The sequence below is a fragment of the Ylistrum balloti genome, unplaced genomic scaffold (genome assembly GCF_031769215.1).
Source record: "Ylistrum balloti isolate Yb309-2 unplaced genomic scaffold, AGI_CSIRO_Ybal_v1 Utg370732, whole genome shotgun sequence".
In the NCBI taxonomy this organism is placed as follows: domain Eukaryota; kingdom Metazoa; phylum Mollusca; class Bivalvia; order Pectinida; family Pectinidae; genus Ylistrum; species Ylistrum balloti.
Window position 1 is genome coordinate 177,582 of NW_026782432.1, and position 24,013 is coordinate 201,594.

Below are 24,013 nucleotides of genomic sequence, written 5' to 3' on the forward strand. Positions count from 1 at the left end.
AAAGTGACTGATGACATCATATATACCATGGAGGTGACTGATGACATCACATTTACCAAGGAAGTGACAAATGACATCGCATAAACCAAGGAGGTGCCTGATGACATCACATATACCACGGAGGTGACCAATGACATCACATATACCAAGGAGGTGACAAATGACATCACATATACCACAGAGGTGACTAATGACATCACATATACCATGGAAGTGACTGATGACATCACATATACCATGGAAGTGACTGATGACATCACACATACCATGGAGGTGATTGATGCCATCACATATACCAAGGAAGTGACTGATGACATCACATACACCATGGAGGTGACTGGTGACATCACATATACCAAGGAGGTGACTGGTGACATCACATATACCAAGGAAATGACTGATGACATCACATACACCATGGAGGTGACTGGTGACATCACATATACCAAGGAAGAGACTGATGACATCACATATACCATGGAAGTGACTGATGACATCACACATACCATGGAGGTGATTGATGACATCATGTATACCAAGGAAGTGACTGATGACATTACATATACCAAGGAGGTGACTGATGACATCATGTATACTAAAGAAGTGACTGGTGACATCCAATATACCACAGAGGTGACTAATGACATCACATATACCAAGGAAGTGACTGATGACAACACATATACCACATAGGTGACAGATGACATCACATATACCAAGGAAGTGACAGATGACATCACATATACCAAGGAAGTGACTGATGACATCACATATACCAAGGAGGTGACTAATAACATCACATAAACCAACGAAGTGACTGATGACATCACATACACCAAGTAAGTGACTGATGACATCACATATACCAAGGAGGTGACTGGTGACATCACATATACCAAAGAAATGAACTGATGACATCACATATACCAAAGAAATGAACTGATGACATCACATAAACCAAGGAGGTGACTGATGACATCACATATACCAAGGAGGTGACTGATGACATCACATATACCAAGGAGGTGACTGATGATATCACATATACGAAGAAAGTGACTGATGACATCACGTTTACCAAAGAAGCGACTGATGACATCACATGTACCATGGAGGTGACTGATGACATCACATATACCACGGAAGTGTCTGATGACATCACATATACCACGGAGGTGACTGATGACATCACATATACCACAGAGGTGACTGATGACATCACATCTACAATAAGGTGACTCATGATGTCATACCAATTAGGTGAGAGATGATGTCACATATACCAAGTAGGTGACTATAATAAGGTGAGGTCACATCTCTAAACATATATAGAAAAACAAAACCACTGAACAATGTTTCAAGAATTCATTTGACAAATATCACTGAACGCCGTAAAAGTTAAATAATACACATGTTGCTGTAACGGTATTATCCTATACACCTGTAAAATGCATCAAAATTTTAACAAGTTCTGCTGAAGCCGTAAGTCTATTGACAACAGTATTTAAATGTGAAAGCTAATAGAACCATATACATTGAAACAATGAAATGAAGTTACATGAGTATGTAGTCAAGTGAAGTAGCTGTAATATAGTTCATACACAACACAGGCTCAAATTTTCTTGAACCTTAATTCTGTTATAGCTTAAAAAATACGCAATAAAACGGAAAACCTCCACAAAATAGCAGCCTTCACAGTAAATCTACTTTTGCTCTGTAAACATCAAAATTGGGTATCATGGCTTCGTTAACATCCAATTCATGAATCATGGATTTGTAAACATCAAAATAAGGTATCCTGGATTTGTAAACATCAAAATCATGTTTCATGGATTTGTAAACATCAAAATAAGGTATCCTGGATTTGTAAACATCAAAATCATGTTTCATGGATTTGTAAACATCAAAATCAGGTATCATGGATTTGTAAACATCAAAATCATGTTTCATGGATTTGTAAACATCAAAATCAGGTATCCTGGATTTGTAAACATCAAAATCATGTTTCATGGATTTGTAAACATCAAAATCAGGTATCATGGATTTGTAAACATCAAAATCATGTTTCATGGATTTGTAAACATCAAAATCAGGTATCATGGATTTGTAAACATCAAAATTATGTTTCATGGCTTTGTGAACATCAAAATCAGGTATCCTGGATTTGTAAACATCAAAATCATGTTTCATGGATTTGTAAACATCAAAACCAGGTATCATGGATTTGTAAACATCAAAATCAGGTATCATGGATTTGTAAACATCAAAATCAGGTATCCTGGCTTTGTGAACATCAAAATCAGGTATCATGGATTTGTAAACATCAAAATCAGGTATCATGGATTTGTGAACATCAAGAAAGTGCATCACTGCTTTTCTTAAACATCAAAATCGTGTCCATGTATTAAAATCCACTTTTCTGAAAATGATGTCTCACAATGACAGGAAAAGTTTTTAAATCTTTTTTTTTTACCTCTAAAATCATCAATTTTTTAATCATTGCATTTGTTAAAGTGAGGCATTATAATCAATATTCATACTCATCTAGAATTTCTCTCATACATAAATCCTTACATATGTAAATTTTTTGTTTATGATTGAACTCTCCTGTATATGTATTTTCTTACATCTCTTGAGAAGATGACTCTAACTTTTTCACAACATCAGAATTTCTTAATTTCTCATCGTAAATCAACTTTTTAACTGTTTTCTCTCGTGTGTGTATTAATCTAACATGCCTCCTCAGATTATGACTCTGACTAAATGCCTTACTACAAATATCACAGCTGTATGGTTTTTCCCCTGTATGTTTCCTCATGTGTAACTTCAGGTATTTAATATACATGAAGCCAACGCCACAAACCCCACAGTTGAATGGCTTTTTCCCTGTATGAATCACCATGTGTGATTTCAAGGATTTTGCCATGCGAAATGTCTTGCCACAAACCTTACAAATATTTGCTTTTTCCCTGAGGTGTACTTTTTTGTGTGCACTCACATGGGACGCCTCGCGAAATGTCTTTCCACACTTTGTACATGTGTATGGTTTCACACCTGTGTGTATTCTTTTATGCTTAACTAGGTCACAAGCACGCTTAAACCTCTTACTACAAGAATCACACTCATGTGCTCTCTCCCCTGTATGTATCGAAACATGCGTTTTGAAGATAGTTTGTTGGCTAAAGGTTTTACCACAAAAATCACACGAATACAACATCTCATTGGCATGAAATCCTACATGTAGTTTAAGGGCTTGTTCCGAACAACACCCATTCCCACATCTATCACAAAGGAAGGCTTTCTCATCCCAGTGTAGTCTTTGATGTTCCTGTATGTCACTTACATCCTTTAACTCCACACCACACACGTCACACTTGTAAGTTCTCTCCCTTGACAGAATCAATATTGGTACATCACCTGCCTGATTTGAATCTTTGTGATAGGTGTGAGTTATTTCCCTTGTGTCACGCCTGATATGTTTCAGTAATGTGGGTGATTGGTTGTAAACATCAGACAAATCTGTTTCCACCATACGTTGTTTTGTAAGCACCTGCTGAGAAGAGGCGCTAAAATCTCGATCATTTATATCACACGTGTACATATTAGGTTCTTTGCGTGTAAGATTGTCATCGCATGACTCTTGATATTTATTTAGTTCACTCCCAGTATGTATTTTCACGTGTTCCTGATAATCATTACTGTTGGAGAAATGACCACAAATTCCACATTCGTATTTTTCCTCCGTTTGTGTGGGTTGTGGTACATACTGCACCACCTTCACATCCTTATTGAAAGTATGTACAGAACACGTGTATTGCTTTGTACCAATCTCACCGACACAAGATTTATATGAAATTCCAGTCTGATGAGATCCGCTATTTGATTGCAGGTCAGATGTATGGTTGAGTGTCAGTGACGTCCTTCGATTCACATTTACCTTGTTTGCTGTGATTTCATCATGAAGGCCCGTAATTACCTGGTCAACATCCACATCACGGACATCAATCTTTTTAGATGTGCCTCTTTTACATGTTTCGCAATTTGATAGCCTACCAGATAAATGGCTAACATCATCACTGACATCAATCTTGTTTGGTGTGCCTGCATCAGGCATTCTGTTATCCTCTTCCACAACAGCAGTATTTCCTAATTGCTCTCTGTGGATCAACTTTTTCACTGGTTTCTCTTGTGTGTGTCTTTTCTTATGTCTCTTCAGACTGTTCATCTTACTAAATACTTTCCCACAAATATCACAATTGTAGAACTTTGCCTGCAAATGTTTCCTAGCATGTACTTTCAGATTGTTAGCATGCATGAATCCAAGCCTGCACACTCCGCACTGAAATGGCTTTTCTCCTGAGTGTGTCATCATGTGTGATTTTAGGTACTTCATCGCACGACACTTTTTACCACAAACATCACAGGAGTATATAGCTTCCTTCACATGTACTTCTGAGTGCTTTCTCAGCTGAGACGTCTCCCGAAATGCTTTCTCACATATAATGCACTTAAATGGTTTTTCACCTGTATGTATTCTTACATGATTTTGCAGAACAGGTTTCTGTCTAAAGCTTTTGTCACAAAAATCACATTTGTGCGGCTTCTCTCCTGTATGTATTGTTCTGTGTCTTTTCAAGAAAAATTTTTGACTGAATTTTTTTCCGCAAAATTCACATGAATATGGCATCTCCCCAGTATGTTTTCTCATGTGTATTTTCAGTCTGTTAGCATAGAAATATTCCACATCACATATCCCACATTTGAATGGTTTCTCTCCATGTGTCACCATGTGTGATTTTAGATATCGCGGCGTGCGAAAAAACTTGTCACAAATGTGACACTTACTTGTCTTTTCTTTCATATGTTCTTCTGTGTGCATACTCAGGTGGTATTTTGCCCGGAAAGCCTTCCCACAAGTAGCACACTTATAAGGTTTTTCTCCTGTATGAAGCCGTGTATGATTTAGCAAGCCATCTTTTATCCTAAATCTCTTCCCACAAAAACCACATTTATGCGGCATCTCTCCTGTGTGTATCATTCTGTGTCTGTTTAATATAGTTTTCTGGTTAAACCTTCTCCCACAAATATCACACCAATAAGGCATCTCTCCTGTATGTATCCTCATGTGTATTTTAAGTATTCCTGCTGAAAAAAAAACCTTTCCACATTTATCACACAGGTATGACTTCACTTGTTTTACATCCCAGTGGATTTTCTGATGTTCCCGAATGTGGTTTGCCTCCTTAAATTCCTCACCACAAACACCACATTTGTACGTTCTCTCTCTTGGATGTGTTTCAGCGGGTTTGTGTGATGCAACTGTCAGGTTTAAGTCACCACGATAAAAACATTTCTTTATGATGTCCATTGTGTTTTGCCTGATCTGGCTCTGTGATTTTACCACCTGCCTGCAAACATCAGACACATTTATTTCTTCTGTATGTCGTCGAGTGTGTATCTCCAGCTGACAGGAATCCTGAAACTTTTCATCACAGACATCACACTTATACATGTCCATGTCCTGTTCCACATCAAGTCGAGAAAAATATTGATGGTCGTGATCACGAACAAAACAAAGGTATTTGATTTGTTGGTCGTCCATTTCTGTCTTCTTCTGACTCATGTTCATGTTAAGTGTGATGTGAGTCTACAAATGTGAAATTTTAGCCAAACAGATCACCAGAAGTCTTGATAAGTGATCACATCAAACTTGTAAAGGCTTGGTTTCTGATTCGTCTTTCATTCCTATAAACTCAGCACTGCAACAAATACAGAAATACAACCGTTATATCAAATATCAGCACAAATCTAAACAGTAATGAGAAAGTGTTCCCATGGTAAAGTATAGTACTAAATAAGTCTAAAACCATTCTATCTCATCCAAATTGTTTAAAGACTGGTTAGAAATAATCAAGTGAAAATTTTCAAAAATGTGCAAGAACACAATACAGAAGACCAGTCCACAATACAGGAGACCAGTCCACAATACAGAAGACCAGTCCACAATACAGGAGACCAGTCCACAATACAAGAGAATAGTCCACAATACAGAAGACCAGTCCACAATACAGATGACCAGTCCAGGAGACCAGTCCACAATACAGGAGACCTGTCCAGGAGACCAGTCCACAATACAGGAGACCAGTCCAGGAGACCAGTCCATAATACAGGAGACCAGTCCAGAAGACCAGTCCACAATACAGGAGACAAATCCACAATACAGGAGACAAGTCCACAATACAGTAGACTAGTCACAATACAGGGGACCAGTCCACAATACAGGAGACCAGTCCACAATACAGTCCACAATACAGAAGACCAGTCCACAATACAGGAGACCAGTCCAGGAGACCAGTCCATAATACAGGAGACCAGTCCAGGAGACCAGTCCACAATACAGGAGACAAGTCCACAATACAGGAGACTAGTCACAATACAGGAGACCAGTCCACAATACACGAGACCAGTCCACAATACAGGAGACCAGTCCACAATACAGAAGACCAGTCCACAATACAGGAGACTAGTCAACAATAAAGGAGATCAGTCCAGGAGACCAGTTCACAATACAAGAGACTAGTCCACAATACAAGAGACTAGTCCACAATACAAGAGACTAGTCCACAATACAGAAGACCAGTCCACAATACAGGAGACCAGTTCACAATACAGAAGACCAGTCCACAATACAAGAGACCATTCCACAATACAGGAGACCAGTCCAGGAGACCAGTCCATAATACAGGAGACCAGTCCAGGAGACCAGTCCACAATACAGGAGACAAATCCACAATACAGGAGACTAGTCACAATACAGGAGACCAGTCCACAATACAGGAGACCAGTCCACAATACAGTCCACAATACAGAAGACCAGTCCACAATACAGGAGACCAGTCCAGGAGACCAGTCCATAATACAGGAGACCAGTCCAGGAGACCAGTCCACAATACAGGAGACAAGTCCACAATACAGGAGACAAGTCCACAATACAGGAGACAAGTCCACAATACAGGAGACTAGTCACAATACAGGAGACTAGTCACAATACAGGAGACCAGTCCACAATACAGTCCACAATACAGGAGACAAGTCCACAATACAGGAGACAAGTCCACAATACAGGAGACCAGTCCACAATACAGGAGACCAGTCCACAATACAGTCCACAATACAGAAGACCAGTCCACAATACAGGAGACCAGTCCATAATACAGGAGACCAGTCCAGGAGACCAGTCCATAATACAGGAGACCAGTCCAGGAGACCAGTCCATAATACAGGAGACCAGTCCAGGAGACCAGTCCACAATACAGGAGACAAATCCACAATACAGGAGACCAGTCCACAATACAGGAGACCAGTCCACAATACAGTCCACAATACAGAAGACCAGTCCACAAGATTGATGGCAATTTGTCGCCATCAGAAAGAAATATGTACAAACAACCAGAGAATGAGGACACTAACACAGTCTAGGTATGACAACTTACATACACCAAACTAGGAATGTAAAAGCATGATATCATCCTCCTTTCCTGCCCAGCATGTAATATTCATGTTTATCATGCAACTAGTCCTGCTATTGTCGGAATACACCTACGACATATATTTTTCTGTATTTTGCAGTAATGAAAAACAGCTGTCCATTAGTTCTACAAAGTCACTTTCTGTTTTATTGACATACTTCATTTTGATACATGAATAACCATTTTAATAAGCTATTTCACTTGTTGTAAATAAACATGTATTCATAAAATATCCTTTTATACGCTTTTAATATCCATTGACATGTGGAAGTTTATTTTGATTTGGTGTGGAGCAATTATTTTGACAAGCCTCATCAGGCATAGTGTCAATGTCATGTAAACAAAAACAGAATAGGCCTAACAAACTTTCGAAGTTTCTACAGTATGAATTCTCAAATTTTGTTTTGTGTCTATATAGGTACATGTAGGGACTCTGAAATAATACTTAACACTACCCCACAGACATCACTGTATCTCTACTTCTGAAGTGCCTGCCTTCAATATACTGAAGAATATAGCATATATTTTTATTAGTTTTTATATCTTTGGGAGTGTGGGAGGGTGTGTTTGTGTATGTTAGAAAGTGTGTGAGGGTGTGTGTATGTGTTTGTGTGGGAGATGTTTTAGCTTAGCATCTGTTAGACGAATCAGCTGTTTTGAATAACTCTACAGCATCACTCTCCACCCCATGGAAACTTGAGGACAAGTTCTTTCCTAAAAGAGGAATATGTAACCCTGTAGTCCTAATTCCTCTACTGTTCTATCATCGGCCTGGAGTCAACTTCAATCCAATATTAAAAAGTTGTCAGAATGTTAATAACTAGGACTGGTAACCCTGGTGAATACTACCAACAATATATATACTATCTGGTTAGAGAGATCTCTCTAGTCTGAAAAGTTGAGCATAGAACTAGGTTTAGAACCCAAGGACATATGGTTTACTAGTCTGATGCTCAACTGATATAGAGGAGTTCTCTCTAGCCATTTTGTATGTTGTGCTTAGTATTTTACCAGGGTTACACACTCCACATTCAGGAAAGAACTCGTCCTTGAGTTTCCTGTGGCTACAGTCATGTACGTGGGACAATGTTTAGTATTATTCTCGAGTTCCTACATGGGTGCCAATGTAACAGAGGTCATTATTTATCCCAATGCCCCCGCAAGCTTTCAAAAATGGGACTACCGGCTTAATAATAATATATATATAGTCTGATGCTCAACCAATCTAGCTAAAGAGAAAATTCTCTCTTGCCGAGTGGTATATTGCAGCTAGTATTTTACCAGGGTTACATCAATTTACTCATACTAAACGCTAATTATATCACATAAGACTAAGTATATACATGTCCATGACCATGTGGCGTACACACCTTGCTAACGGGTCAATAGTTTTCTTACTTCGTGTCCATGGTGACGGTGACAGAAGAATATAAAAACTAAAATATCCCCAAAAGTAAGAGGTATAACTTATGAGCTTACTATATAGATACCACTGACTTTCAGATATCACCTAACTAGATGTAATTTGTATATAACCTCCGAACACTAGCGGATCGAAATTGGGCGAGGGGGGGGGAAGTGGAGTTCATGATGAAATATTATACGTTTAACTGGCAAGAACTGAAAGATACCAAAGTTGCAACCAACCTGCTCGCAGTTTACGGTTTTGTTTTTATTTCTCTCGCTCAAACCTCATGAAACGTCAAATGTTGATTTTGGAAAGACCGACAGCATAGCTCGAAATAAGGCGCAGCCATTACTAATCGTAGTCATTCTAGCGTTTATCTTCGTTTGGGAGTGTACTAATAGCAGGATAAAACATACAGAATAGCTGGGATTCTAGCCAGATAATCGTATAACTTGCTAAATTAAAGTAATTTTGAAAGTAAACTATTATAAAAATGGCAAAGCTCATTTACACTGTGTTATAGGAGCGAGTTGACGTGGCTGGTATATAGTGTTAAATACGTTCTCTGTCACCCACCTGAAGGAGCTTGTTCCTCAAGATATAATGATTTCCATGACAGAAGTTAATTCATTGCTGAAGGGGAAACTATTGCGAAGATTTCTGTTCATCAGAATGACAACAATTGGAAATATTGTATCTACTTCTTTGATGAACATAAAGGTTTTCAGTGCGTTCTTATAATAATAATCAACTTTATTTTACAACAACTGCGAAGCAAGTTTTCCGAACTTATATAAATCACTCTTGTTGGCTCGGATGGAAGTGCATGAGGGGTCTTAATGTGGGAGGAAACCGGAGTACCTGGGGAAAACCGACATGGTCAGGCAGGTGACCCCAAACCTTTTCACATCAATCCCAGGAATCAACCCTGGACGGCTAGGTGAAAGGCGAGTGCGTTACCACTGTGCCACCCGACCACCCAATGTGTTCTTTAACTTGCCTGTAAATTTTACTGATACTATCTCAGTTGTCATTTTGAGAACATGACATTATTTTTCATCAACCTAAGGCATTTATCATGGACCAACTAAAGCTTGTCTTGTTCTTGTATTTACTCATCCCATTGTTATCAATTCTGTGTTGGGGTTATGTTGTGTCTTTTTCTATAAAATAAGCTTCTTATGCTCTTGAAAATTGGAATTTTTTTTCAAATTAAAAAAAAAACAATCTTGACAATGACATTTCAAGATATTCACTTGTTATTGATCTCAACATAGGATGCGTTCCAAAAACCACCAGAGTGCAATCTTTTAAAAACTTTTCAGTATTTTAGAGTACACTTAAACATACAAAATATGTCATTCCTTTTCCAGACGTGAAATGGTCCACAAAGCCTGTAATTCATTTTCTACACTTTAAATCTTTAAGTGCTGCAAAGATCCGCTTTGTGTATTCATTTTGGGACATACTTTTTTTTTCAGATTTGTTGAAGACATCTGTTACTTCATTTAACATCCATATTTATCATTTTGGAATGATGCATTTACTCACAAGTCATGTGAATAGAAAGTATTTTTCAAATCTCAACTTTAAAGTCTTAGTCAGTCATCAAATCGTTATGTTACATTTTTAGTCCACAATTTAAAACCATTTCATTTGTCTGTCAACAACAACATGCAGCTTCAGCTAGTTTATTCAAGCTTTCTGCCTGTAAATGTATAGGTCTTTCCTATGTTTGGTGAGAGAAATGACCAGGGAAGTCCAGAACAGTTTCAGTGTGGCAGTACAGTAAGCGTTTGCCTGCTGGACACTGAAAATAACGTTCCGTGGTAGGGTAATTCCTGTTGTCCACATGGAACACTACTCAAATATTGTACTTGGTCTGGAATTGTGACGAACCTAATTGTTGTTGGATGAGGCCAGAAGCATGCAGGTAGATCCATACCTGGAAATCCCCATCATCAGGCAGATGTAATGTACGCGAGGCTCACTTAATTTGAAAGGAGGTGTTAGTTTCAGGATCTGGAACTATCTTGGCACAAAATAATTATGTAACCACATTGTATACTACCCCTTTGAGGTTCCTTTTTTTTTTCTTTTTTTTTTTTTAACTAGAGACACTTTTTTCAAACCCAAAATCTTTGCATCATTAGTGTTCAAATTGTTTGAAATCTATTTTCCTAGATTTCAAGTCATTTCAAATTTTCCCTTGTAATAGAACATACCTTGAAGTTGATTTGTAAGTAAACCAAAATGGTAGACAAAACTAATATCAAGTTTTAATCATTTTGGCGATATCCTGGTATTAAAAACGTAAAAAAAATCTACAATTTTTACCCTTAAACACACCAATACAAATTTGATAAAAGAAATCATGAATAATGTTTCAGGGAGGTAACAAATCAATAATTCATGAAAAGGAGATACAAAAACATGTCATTGATGCACATTTTCACATATAGTCAGTTCAATAAAGACACAGGCCCTTTGGGCCTTTTTTAATCTAGAAGACGAAAATCCATGTGTTTATTTTGTATCATCATTTAAAGTACTACAAATAAGCAAAGATTAAAAACCGCTATAGGAAATATAACATTAGTTGGAACCCCATCATTATCAGCTTTTCATCTAGCACCTATCTCATTAAACACATCCACTAAACCTCAGATTCTGCAGAACACTTGGTACATATGAAATACACCACATCTTTCTAAAACCACTTTATTTGTATCCAAAAATGGTTAGAATAGTTAAATCAATAATAAGTTTCCTCAAAATTCAATTTATTTTAAATATAAATCATTGAGGTTAATCTCTAAATATTTCCTTCATTCATAAATGAAAAACCTTGCAATATTTTTAAACCATGAAATGGAAAATATGTGTAAATAATATTAGATTATTTTCAATCTAAATCAACATAACAAAAGATACATTAAACTTATTGATTCTCTCTAGGAATGTTACACTGATATTAACAGTAGGATCAGAATACTTGTACATATAACATTATAACAGAGAGAATGTAGAGAAATTTCATCTAAATCACTTTTACAGTGAGTATAATCCAAATGTCTCATTCACAAAGTATTGCTTAGAATACTTTCTACTTTCTTAAACATAGAAATTCTTCTTGTTTGGGTTGGACTCCAGAAGAAATCCTTTTAGGGCCCAGCTCCCTCCTCCTCACCTCCTGCCTCCTCTTTCCTCCCATCCCCCCGAAGGAAATAGAATAGTTCTTCATTACATTTCCTATATAATCACAAAGTAGAGACGGACCATTCCATTACTTTTGGGGCCTAGTCCCTAGGTGAGATACTCTCTTCCTTCCCTCTAAGGACTTGGTCCTCATGAGAGATAAATTTGTCCTTTATCACTCAGGCTTCTCAGAGAAAACCAACTTCAATTCTCTAACTTTTTCACTCAGTCCCAAGAGAAAATTGAATCCTTTCTTAACTTACTTGGTGGGTCCAGCCTTTAGGAGGGATACATTCCCTCCTTTGTAAAACCAAGGGAAAGACAGATAGTAACCCCTCAAATAATCGTGGTATAATGGTAGCATAAATGTGCACACATATTTATGCTCAAACTTCATTAATCCCAACAGAACAGGATATGAATCTATCTCGTATACATATTTACATGAATTACAATCAAAATATAATGATGTCAGGCATAATAGTTCTTAAGAAGGAGCTAGACGTAAAAAAATATTAATATATCTGATACTGCACATGCACAATGTTTTAAAAAAAAACTGAAACTTCATTTCAATCAGTCTTAATAAATTTTAGTTTAGGACAAGCATAATTTAAAACTTAGATTCAGCAGAAGTAAAAACAAAAGAAGTTTGTAAACCTGGTCATTATTCATAAGTGATTGTTAGAGCTACTCTATAGCTTGGGGATAAACTAATTACAGGATAATAAGCCCTTGGCCCAACACATCACTACAATAAGTCTGGCAGAAGACTTATTACAGGACAATAAGACTAGGTGCTTAACACATCACTACAATAAGTCTGGTGTGGACTTATCACAGGACAATAAGCCCAGGGGCTTAACATATTTCTACTCAAAGTATGTGGTGGACTTATCACAGGACAATAAACCCAGGGACTTAACATATTACTACTCAAAGTATGTGGTGGACTTATCACAGGACAATAAGCCCAGGGGCTAAACACATTACTACTCAAAGTCTAGGGTGGACTTAGTACAGGACAATAAGCCTGGATGACCAACATATCACATAAATTATATGTACTTCTTACACAAGGTCTTGAGGCAGGCTTACTACAGAACAATGAAATAATATTAACTTGCAATTTTTTTTATACTGTATAGTTGCTAAGTTTTGCAGGGGTTTTTATTCTGCTATATTTACAGTCATTAACTAAAAAATAACACAAAATTAAGCGTCTAAGAAATATTTCTACAGCCAATCAAAAGAGTTTTTATCTCTGTATCAGTCACAATGTTTCAGACATGTGCAAAATTTATTACCCCTGGACTTGTCCCATCCAGGACATCTGAAAAATATTAACCCTGCAAAAGCAGTAATATCTATGGAAGCTGTTACATACGGTTAGATAAATGATGACAATAAGGCATGAAGTGAATGATTTTGAACACCTTAAGTTGCCGACAAATATACAGACTAACAGAGAGTGATATCTTAACCAAAGGGCAGGATTTTATTGTTAATGAGACGTTGCTGTGTGCTGATCTTTTAAAATCTCACCCCATGGTTTAATAAATCTTTATCAACATTAAAGAGAGATGATTGACTACTTTTCTCTCAAGTTGGACATAAAATGTTTAACAATATTCATGACACTATCTGATTGTGCTGTAAATCTATACATCAATAAGTGGATGACACAGTTCTACTGTGATTAAAGTCGTTTTACAAATAAGTTTTCCAAAACAAAAATGGAAATGTATCTGTGAATTGTAGCAAAAATCAGAGCACCCCTACCCATGACTTTCTTCATACTCCCCAACTCAATCGTCAGATTCTATACTTTCAACAGACATAAACTTCTCAGAGTCCACACTTTCAACAGATAAAAACTTCTCGGAGTCCTCACTTTCGACAGACAAAAACTTCTCGGAGTCCTCACTTTCGACAGACAAAAACTTCTCGGAGTCCACACTTTCGACAGTTAAAAACTTCTCGGAGTCCACACTTTCGACAGACAAAAACTTCTCGGAGTCCTCACTTTCGACAGACAAAAACTTCTCGGAGTCCTCACTTTCAACAGTTAAAAACTTCTCAGAGTCCACACTTTCGACAGTTAAAAACTTCTCGGAGTCCACACTTTCGACAGTTAAAAACTTCTCGGAGTCCTCACTTTCGACAGTTAAAAACTTCTCGGAGTCCACACTTTCGACAGACATAAACTTCTCAGAGTTCACTCGTTCAACAGATAAAACTTTTGTTGTTTCAATAGATAACGACTTGTCCCTTGTGTGAATTCGCATATGAGTTCGTAGATTAGCAGCTTGTGTAAATCCTTTACCACAAATTTCACATTCGAACGGATTTTCCCCTGCATGTATTCTGAGATGAGTCTGCAGGTAAGCTGACTTACAAAATGCCTTGCTACAGATGTAGCACTTGTATGGTTTTTCTCTCGTATGAGTTCGTGTATGGGTCTGTAGGTTTGACGCGGCTGTGAACCCTTTACCACAAACCTCACACTTGTATGGTTTCTCCCCCGTATGTGTTCTGAAGTGTCTTTGAAGACTGGATGCTGCTGTAAACATCTTATTACAAACATCACAGATGTATGGCCTTTCTCCCGTATGTATCCTTACATGCACCTGCAAACTTGATGCATCACTGAACGCCTTACTACAGACGTCACACTTGAATGGCTTTTCACCTGTATGTGTTCTGATATGTGTCTGTAGATTTGCAGCCTGGCTAAAGCCTTTCCCACAGACGTCACACTTGAATGGTTTTTCACCTGTATGTGTTCTGATATGTACCCTAAGACCATATGCTTTGATGAAATTTTTACCACAAATCTCACACGAATGGCACGCCTCTCCTGTGTGAGTCATGATGTGTTCCCGTACTTGACATGCTTCCTTGAACTCTTTACCACAGACATCACACTTGAATGGTTTTTGCTCCATATGTGTCCTGAGGTGTTTTTTGAGGTGCGATGCCTCCTTAAATCGTTTACCACAGACATCACACTTATATGGTTTTTCTCCGGTGTGTGTCCTGAGATGTCCCTGTAGATGTGATGTCTCCTTAAATCTTTTACCACAAACGTTGCAGGCATGCGGCTTCTCTCCAGTATGTGTTCGTCGATGTCTCAAAAGTTTCGACAAGAAATTAAACTCCTTACCACATATATCACATTTACATGTTTTGTCTCCAGTACGTGTCCTTGTGTGCTTTTGCAGACTGGGTCCTAAATCAATGTCTGTAGCCACAACATCAGACATGTTTCTATTATGCACTGCAGTACGGATACTGTGATATAATTTTTATTGAACAAGAATCAGGTAACAAATTCAGAGTTTATTGTATTTCAGAAGATGTTCTTCAGTTCTCCTTGACATCTAGTCAAGACAAATTGCTGACGTTATGAATATGATACCATAGTTTTGAAATTGTCTACATCATAATTGGTATAAATTATCTTACAGTAAAAATTTCATCCAGTTTGAACAAACTTTTTAATTTCTGTTCGTCATACATCACAATTTCTTCTAATTATGATTTCTTGAATAGGATTTGTTTTCCGATACCAGCTGTCATTTCTGTTGTAAAGGACCCAAAACCTGAAACAAAAAGTAAATATATAACAACAAAGTGGTCCATCATTGTGATATCAGAACACAATTACCAGAGGAGATCGCCAATAAAACAAGAACTAGAAATTTGGATTTAACAGTGGCTCTAGAATTATAGACGGTAAGATTGAAAATTTGTGACTAGTTTCTTGATTATTCTCTGAAATAGAAATGAATGAAAGATTCTGTTTATCAAATGACTTATTAAGAAGTAGGTGTAACAACAAAACAACCTGATATACTCTGTTAATGCCTTATTTATATTTACATTAATATTGTTTAAATATGAACAAATTATCATCAACAGAATACATCAGGTTTTGTTGTGAATGCACCTTCGAGTTCATATGTACAAGTCATACACAATCAGCCTGAAGTTATCCGTGCCTAGATGATAAACCTGGTACACTACCGTAAAGAAGCAAGGTGCTGGCTCCTCTCCCTTTTCCTGCACTCTCAAAGAACCTAAGATACTTTGCAAATATTTATGAAAATATTATTAGATATACATTTATTGATAATCTAATTTGACTCTTGTTATTTCTTTCTTTGGTAACATCCTAATATATATAACATCACAATTTATATGACATCATAATATACATGACATCACAATATATATGACATCACCATCACAATATATATGACATCACAATTTATATAACATCACAATTTATATGACATCATAATATACATGACATCACAATATGTATGACCTCACAATATATATGACATCACAATTTATATAACACCACAGTTTATATGACATCATAATATACATGACATCACAATATATATGATATCACCATCACAATATATATGACATCACAAGTTATGATGTTAAAATGGAACAATTTAAAGTTCTAGCCAATCACATATAGCTCTGCATTAAAACAGGTGTAAAACAAGAAGATATCCCAGAATCCTTTGCTGTTTGATTTTTATTGGTTCTTTATCAACTGTATCATTTCTCTTCCTTACCTTTTTTTCCCCTATCTCTCCAAAAATCAATTATTCCGTACAATTAAGGACTAAATAGGAATTTATAAATCAAATAAAAAAATCCATCTGAAACTATTCAAGACATAATTATAACCAACTACAGTTTGTTCTTTTAATCAGTTGGACAGTGAACGGTTAGGAGTTGTGAGGTTCTATAGACATTTGCATACGAAAGTTCACTAGTAATTGTGACAACAAACACAACTTTCAATACTCAATTTGGCCATCTTGGTTTTTCGATCTGTCCTAAAGTTTAACATACACAACTAAAGACCAAAGAGAGTATATACGTTTGAGACAGGCCCATGCTGTGCTTCTCAAGAAACTTCAGGTTTCAAAGTCCCACATAGCTGATTTTAGACTTTAAGAAAACAAGGGAAATCTACATATGATATTTGTGAAAAAACAATACCCACAATTTGTTCAGGACAGGTGGACAGCAAACAGACAACGGATCAACTTACAGATTAAGTGTGATTTCACCACTATAGCTGTCTGATGGCTGTAGAAACTTTATGTCAAGGCACATGTTATAATAGTAATAATGAATGAAAGTTATCAATAGAATAGACTGATTAATATTTCTAAATATTACACTCCGACTTGCATCATTAAAACTTCTAAACTCTATACCTGGTACATGAGTAATAGGAAGGAGCAATGAAAAACCTCCTTCCCCTGCTGGGGTTCAAACTAGTGACCGCTCAGTTTCTAGCCAGACTCTCTACTGTTTGACTAAAGGGAAATCCCCACTAGCCAAGGCTCTTAAAGTGACCTGTACTCTCATCTTCTATACATACAATATCAAAATTCCTACACACAGTACATACCTTAATTACAATGGTGTGTAGAGATGCACTGTATTAAGAGAGATAACTTATGATATATCTTATATGCATACTGAATTTAGATGTAAAGGTTCACAATTATTCATTCTCCCCATAATCCATCATTATATAATGAAAGTGTTAGTCCTGCTAGTCCAAGTTTTAAACACAAATATCCCTAATAAAACTGTGTATATATATTGATTCAAAGCTTTTTCTTCAAGATCATGGGTTCCAGATATACTAACCGTGAAGGATTGATATCTGTAAGGAGAATTTGTTGTTTTCTCATTGATACTAAACAACTTTGTCCCCTGAACTTTTTTTTCAAAACACCACTTGTTCCCTGAGCCAGCTCACTTATATAAAAGCTATACCGATCTAGAATCTATGTTGGTTACTGAACTTGTAAATGATGTACAATAATAACAGTTCACTTCAATTGTCTGGTATGGTAGATTGACGTGCACTGAAAGGACAGAAAATAAACAGAAAATTAACAGTAAAAGATAATAGAATAAAAACAGAAGATCAGCTTTAAGATAGTCAATGAAAAACAACCAGATAATGTTTAGTCCTTTCCAACTTAATATTTTTATTATGTATTTAGAAATTATGTTCTTTTCACATAACTTAATGTGCCGCACTGTACTGAAAGACGATTTGCAGGATGGGGCAAAATTGGGCGGTTTATATGTAGAATTTGGACATTAGATTGTTTTTAGTGTAATTATTGTAGTGTTTAATTATCTCAGTTATAATATTATAATTTCATATTGATCAAAAACGATTTGCATAACGTAATGTGGACAGGGAAAGACGATTTAGAGGACTGGACGGGTGGTTTATATGTAGAATTTGGACATTAAATTGTTTTTAGTGTAATTATTGTAGTGTTTAATTATCTCAGTTAAAATATTATAGTGTCACATTGATCAAAAACGACCAAAAAAGATATGGTGGTCCTTTCACATAATATAATGTGCCGCACAGGACCGAAAGACGAAGATCGGGCGGTTTATATGTAGAATTTGGGCATTAAATTGTTTTTAGTGTGATTATTGTGGTGTTGAATTATCTCAGTTAAAATATTATAGTGTAACATTGATCAAAAACGGCCAAAAAAGATATGGTGGTCCTTTCACATAACGTAATGTGCCGCACAGGACCGAAAGACGATTTAGAGGACTGGACAGAATCGGGCGGTTTATATGTAGAATTTGGCATTTAATTGTTTTTAGTGTGATTATTGTGGTGTTAAATGATCTCAGTTAAAATATTATAGTGTCACATTGATCAAAAACGGCCAAAAAAGATATGGTGGTCCTTTCACATAACGTAATGTGCCGCACAGGACCGAAAGACGATTTAGAGGACTGGACAGAATCGGGCGGTTTATATGTAGAATTTGGGCATTAAATTGTTTTTAGTGTGATTATTGTGGTGTTGAATTATCTCAGTTAAAATATTATAGTGTCACATTGATCAAAAACGGCCAAAAAAGATATAGTGGTCCTTTTACATAATGAACAAAATGAACATTCCAATAGCTTCAGACGTTATGTTTACAAAAGCAAAATACAAGTTACCTCGACTGACGGCGAGACTTTAACTCAGGGACCAAAGACACACGGTAAGAATCCAGGACAAAGGAAATGGAAAACAGCCGAAAGGACCAGAACAACAACTACGATTAAGAAACCAAAACAAGTAACAACTCAATGACAAAACCGTCACCATTTCCTTAACATGGGAAACCTAAAAATAGGTCGGGATGGTCTGACAAGTGAAAAACATGCAATACTGACAATTAGACTTTTATTTGGGGACAAGGACACATAGTAAGAAACAGCTGGAAGAACAACAACTTAGAGACCAAAAAAGTAATGACCGACGAGGACGACAAAACCGTCACAATTTCCTTATCACTGGAAACCTAGAAATAGGTTGGGATGGTCAAAAAGTGATGATACCCTTTTGTTGCAAGCCCTGGGGTAACATCACAATCACAACTATTATTATAAAAATGTCCAAATGTGAACAGCTATATGATGCCAGGTACGGTATGGACTTTTAAAGAAAGTGGGTATTGTTAAAGTGAACAGTTTACAGAAATGCAAACAGATATAGAAAGAAGACATGGAGAGGGGCACTAGAGTCTTTATCATCACATATTTGAGAGAGAAAATTTGGTCGAGTAATTTAAGCCAGGGGTTGTGGGTACAATACCCGATGGAGCCACGCAACTTGAGCTCCTTAACTGTAACTGTTACATCAGCAATTTCAAACGTTTGAGGACAGATACAAATCGGATCCATCAGTCTCTGCTAATTGTAATCAATGTTTCGTCGAGGAGCATCCTGGCCTACATGGACTAAAGTTTCGTTCACACTATCTAAGGTGAATACCGTTATAAGGCATAGTAATGCCTTATAAGAACGCACTTAACAACATACCTCCATTCTGTCTTTGTGCTAAACATGCATTGTGAAGACTGGAAGGATTAGAGAAAGTGTTCTGTGAACCGCTGAGAGCTTACTTTCAGTCTTCTTTTTGTAACCGCATCGATTAACTAATAATCATTGTTGTTTTAACGCTTCAGTTCGAGAAGGTACTAAAGTCAGGACGACCAGAATCAGGACTATATTTCGTGAGAAACTGGAGGTAGACAAGTCACAGTGACATCAAAGTAAACTGGTGATAACTGGAGGTAGACACATTCCGGTGACACTGAAGTAGACTGGTGAGAACTGGAGGTAGACACATCCCGGTGACACTGTGACACTGAGTAGATACTGGTGAGGAACTGGATGATATATAGACACATAAACTGGTGAGCACTGGAGGTGACACTGAAGTAGACTGGTGAGAACTGGATATAGACACATCCCAGTGACACTGAAGTAGACTGGTGAGAACTGGATGTAGACACATCCCGGTGACACTGAAGTAGACTGGTGAGAACTGGAGGTAGAGATATCACGGTGACACTGAAGTAGACTGGTGAGCACTGGAGGTAGACACATCCCGGTGACATTGAAGTAAACTGGTGAGCACTGGAGGAAGACACATCCCGGTGACACTGAAGTAGACTGGTGAGCACTGGAGGTAGAGATATCACGGTGACACTGAAGTAAACTGGTGAGAACTGGAGGTAGATATATCACGGTGACACTGAAGTAAACTGGTGAGCACTGGAGGTAGAGATGCCACGGCGACACTGAAGTAGACTGGTGAGAACTGGATGTAGACACATCACGGTGACACTGAAGTAGACTGGTGAGAACTGGATGTAGACACATCCCGGTGACACTGAAGTAAACTGGTGAGAATGGAGGTAGACACATCCCGGTGACACTGAAGTAAACTGGTGAAGAACTGGAGGTAGACACATCCCGGTGACACTGAAGTAAACTGGTGAGGAACTGGATGTAGACACATCCCGGTGACACTGAAGTAGACTGGTGAGAACTGGAGGTAGACACATCCCGGTGACACTGTAGTAAACTGGTGAGAACTGGAGGTAGAGATATCACGGTGACACTGAAGTAAACTGGTGAGAACTGGAGGTAGAGATATCACGGTGACACTGAAGTAAACTGGTGAGCACTGGAGGTAGAGATGCCACGGCGACACTGAAGTAGACTGATGAGAACTGGATGTAGACACATCCCGGTGACACTGAAGTAGACTGGTGAGAACTGGATATAGACACATCCCAGTGACACTGAAGTAGACTGGTGAGAACTGGAGGTAGACACATCCCGGTGACATTGAAGTAAACTGGTGAGAACTGGAGGTAGAGATATCACGGTGACACTGAAGTAAACTGGTGACACTGAAGTAAACTGGTGAGAACTGGATGTAGACACATCCCGGTGACACTGAAGTAGACTGGTGAGAACTGGATGTAGACTCATCCCGGTGACACTGATAGACTGGTGAGAACTGGATGTAGACACATCCCGGTGACACAGAAGTAAACTGGTGAGAACTGGAGGTAGAGATGTCACGGTGACACTGAAGTAAACTGGTGAGAACTGGATGTAGACACATCCCGGTGACACTGAAGTAGACTGGTGAGCACTGGAGGTAGAGATGCCACGGCGACACTGAAGTAGACTGGTGAGAACTGGAGGTAGACACATCCCGGTGACACTGAAGTAGACTGGTGAGAACTGGATGTAGATACATCCCGGTGACACTGAAGTAAACTGGTGAGAATGGAGGTAGACACATCCCGGTGACACTGAAGTTAACTGGTGATAACTGGAGGTAGACACATCCCGGTGACACTGAAGTAAACTGGTGATAACTGGAGGTAGAGATATCACGGTGACACTGAAGTAAACTGGTGAGCACTGGAGGTAGAGATGCCACGGCGACACTGAAGTAGACTGGTGAGAACTGGATGTAGACACATCCCGGTGACACTGAAGTAGACTGGTGAGAACTGGATGTAGACTCATCCCGGTGACACTGAAGTAGACTGGTGAGAACTGGATGTAGACACATCCCGGTGACACAGAAGTAAACTGGTGAGAACTGGAGGTAGAGATGTCACGGTGACACTGAAGTAAACTGGTGAGAACTGGAGGTAGACACATCCCGGTGACACTGAAGTAAACTGGTGAGAACTGGAGGTAGACACATCCCGGTGACACTGTAGTAAACTGGTGAGAACTGGAGGTAGAGATATCACGGTGACACTGAAGTAAACTGGTGAGCACTGGAGGTAGAGATGCCACGGCGACACTGAAGTAGACTGGTGAGAACTGGATATAGACACATCCCAGTGACACTGAAGTAGACTGGTGAGAACTGGATGTAGACACATCCCGGTGACACTGAAGTAGACTGGTGAGAACTGGAGGTAGAGATATCACGGCGACACTGAATTAGACTGGTGAGAACTGGATGTAGACACATCCCGGTGACACTGAAGTAGACTGGTGAGAACTGGAGGTAGACACATCCCGGTGACACTGAAGTAAACTGGTGAGAACTGGAGGTAGACACATTCCGGTGACACTGTAGTAAACTGGTGAGAACTGGAGGTAGAGATATCACGGTGACACTGAAGTAAACTGGTGAGAACTGGAGGAAGACACATCCCGGTAACATTGAAGTAAACTGGTGAGAACTGGAGGTAGAGATGTCACGCTGACACTGAAGTAAACTGATGAAGATTGTAACAGGTACACAAGTGATATCTCTGATATAGAGTTTACCGATTCGTCTGACCTAGAGATACACGCAGAGACACATACAGACGTGAAAAAAACATGTTGAAATGTGGAAAAGGATTTAGTGAATTTTCTCAGATAGAGATACACGCATGGACACATACAGCCAGTTATCACGCTACCAGTTAAAAATAAATTGGTAATTTAATCTTTGTTTGGGGGATCTAAGCGCCCAATGATAATCTTTACCTGCCAAATCAAAATAGCCACCTGGGATCCGTTATGTATCTTCTCATCAATCCCAAAATCAAAAGGGCACAAGGAGAGACCAAATGGAGCATACTTGTGAAATTGGAGAGATATCCAATCAGTAATTCTTAAGAAATAATAATAACAAATATTGTTGACGAACGGACGGACGGACCACGGACGTAAGGCGATTTGAATAGCCCACCATCATCAGACGTTGGGCTAAAAAGGGTCTTTAGACTTGTAACGTTACGATAATAATTTTCTCGGGTAGACAGAAGGTCAATGCTGAAATATTGGTAGTTTCATATTTGTACAAATACACTGCATGTATTTTGCAGTAAAATTCAAGTCAGAATTCCGATGAAACATCTATCACATTAATAAAAGGGTTTTCACTTCTTGTATATGTGTAAACTTTTTGGATAAATTCAAGATCACAAATATCACACTTGTAATCTAAGTTTTTATTCCTGTACCAAAATATGCTTCTGAAGACTTAATTCATATTTATTTCCTCGTCATAGACTTCGCAGGCACGCGATTTCACTCGTTTGTGTATCCTGACACGTCTCTGAAGATTTACTTTCGTTTTTCATTCAAGACGACACACTTCATATTTGTATACATTTCTTTTTATGTATCTCTAGGTGTCTCTGTACCAGAAGAAACAGATTTGTTTTGCTTTCGGTTTTAATGAGTTTCGACGTGTTTCTGCAGATTAGGGTTTATATTGAATCCCTTGTCACAGACAGCACATTTACAGGACTTTTCACCTTGTACAACTTTGAATGATCACGTGACAGTGTAGTTTTACATTCTATTGCAAAGACATCACATTTATATAATTTTTGAGGCAATTCCGCAGACTTGACTTTAATTATTAAATTCTACGGAGCAGACATCACGATTATAAGACTTCTTCTGTTGGTATGTTTTGAGGTTATCCCGTAGACTTTGTTAAAGCCGTCTACAGACATCACATTTGTACAGGTAT

At 38.0% G+C, this 24,013-nt stretch overlaps 2 protein-coding genes across 2 annotated transcripts; both read right to left on the reverse strand.

Moving 5' to 3' along the window:
* Positions 1–2,618: 2,618 nt before the first annotated feature.
* LOC132557839 (zinc finger protein 729-like) lies at positions 2,619–9,249 on the reverse strand. Its single transcript, XM_060222366.1, has 2 exons — positions 9,177–9,249; positions 2,619–5,759 (listed from the first exon to the last, which is right to left on the reverse strand). Exon 2 carries the CDS (start codon positions 5,627–5,629, stop codon positions 2,624–2,626), a length of 3,006 nt encoding a protein of 1,001 aa, XP_060078349.1. The 5' UTR covers positions 5,630–5,759; positions 9,177–9,249; the 3' UTR covers positions 2,619–2,623.
* Positions 9,250–11,893: 2,644 nt separating this feature from the next.
* LOC132557841 (zinc finger protein 45-like) lies at positions 11,894–20,114 on the reverse strand. Its single transcript, XM_060222368.1, has 2 exons — positions 20,038–20,114; positions 11,894–15,740 (listed from the first exon to the last, which is right to left on the reverse strand). Exon 2 carries the CDS (start codon positions 15,399–15,401, stop codon positions 13,944–13,946), a length of 1,458 nt encoding a protein of 485 aa, XP_060078351.1. The 5' UTR covers positions 15,402–15,740; positions 20,038–20,114; the 3' UTR covers positions 11,894–13,943.
* Positions 20,115–24,013: the final 3,899 nt, after the last annotated feature.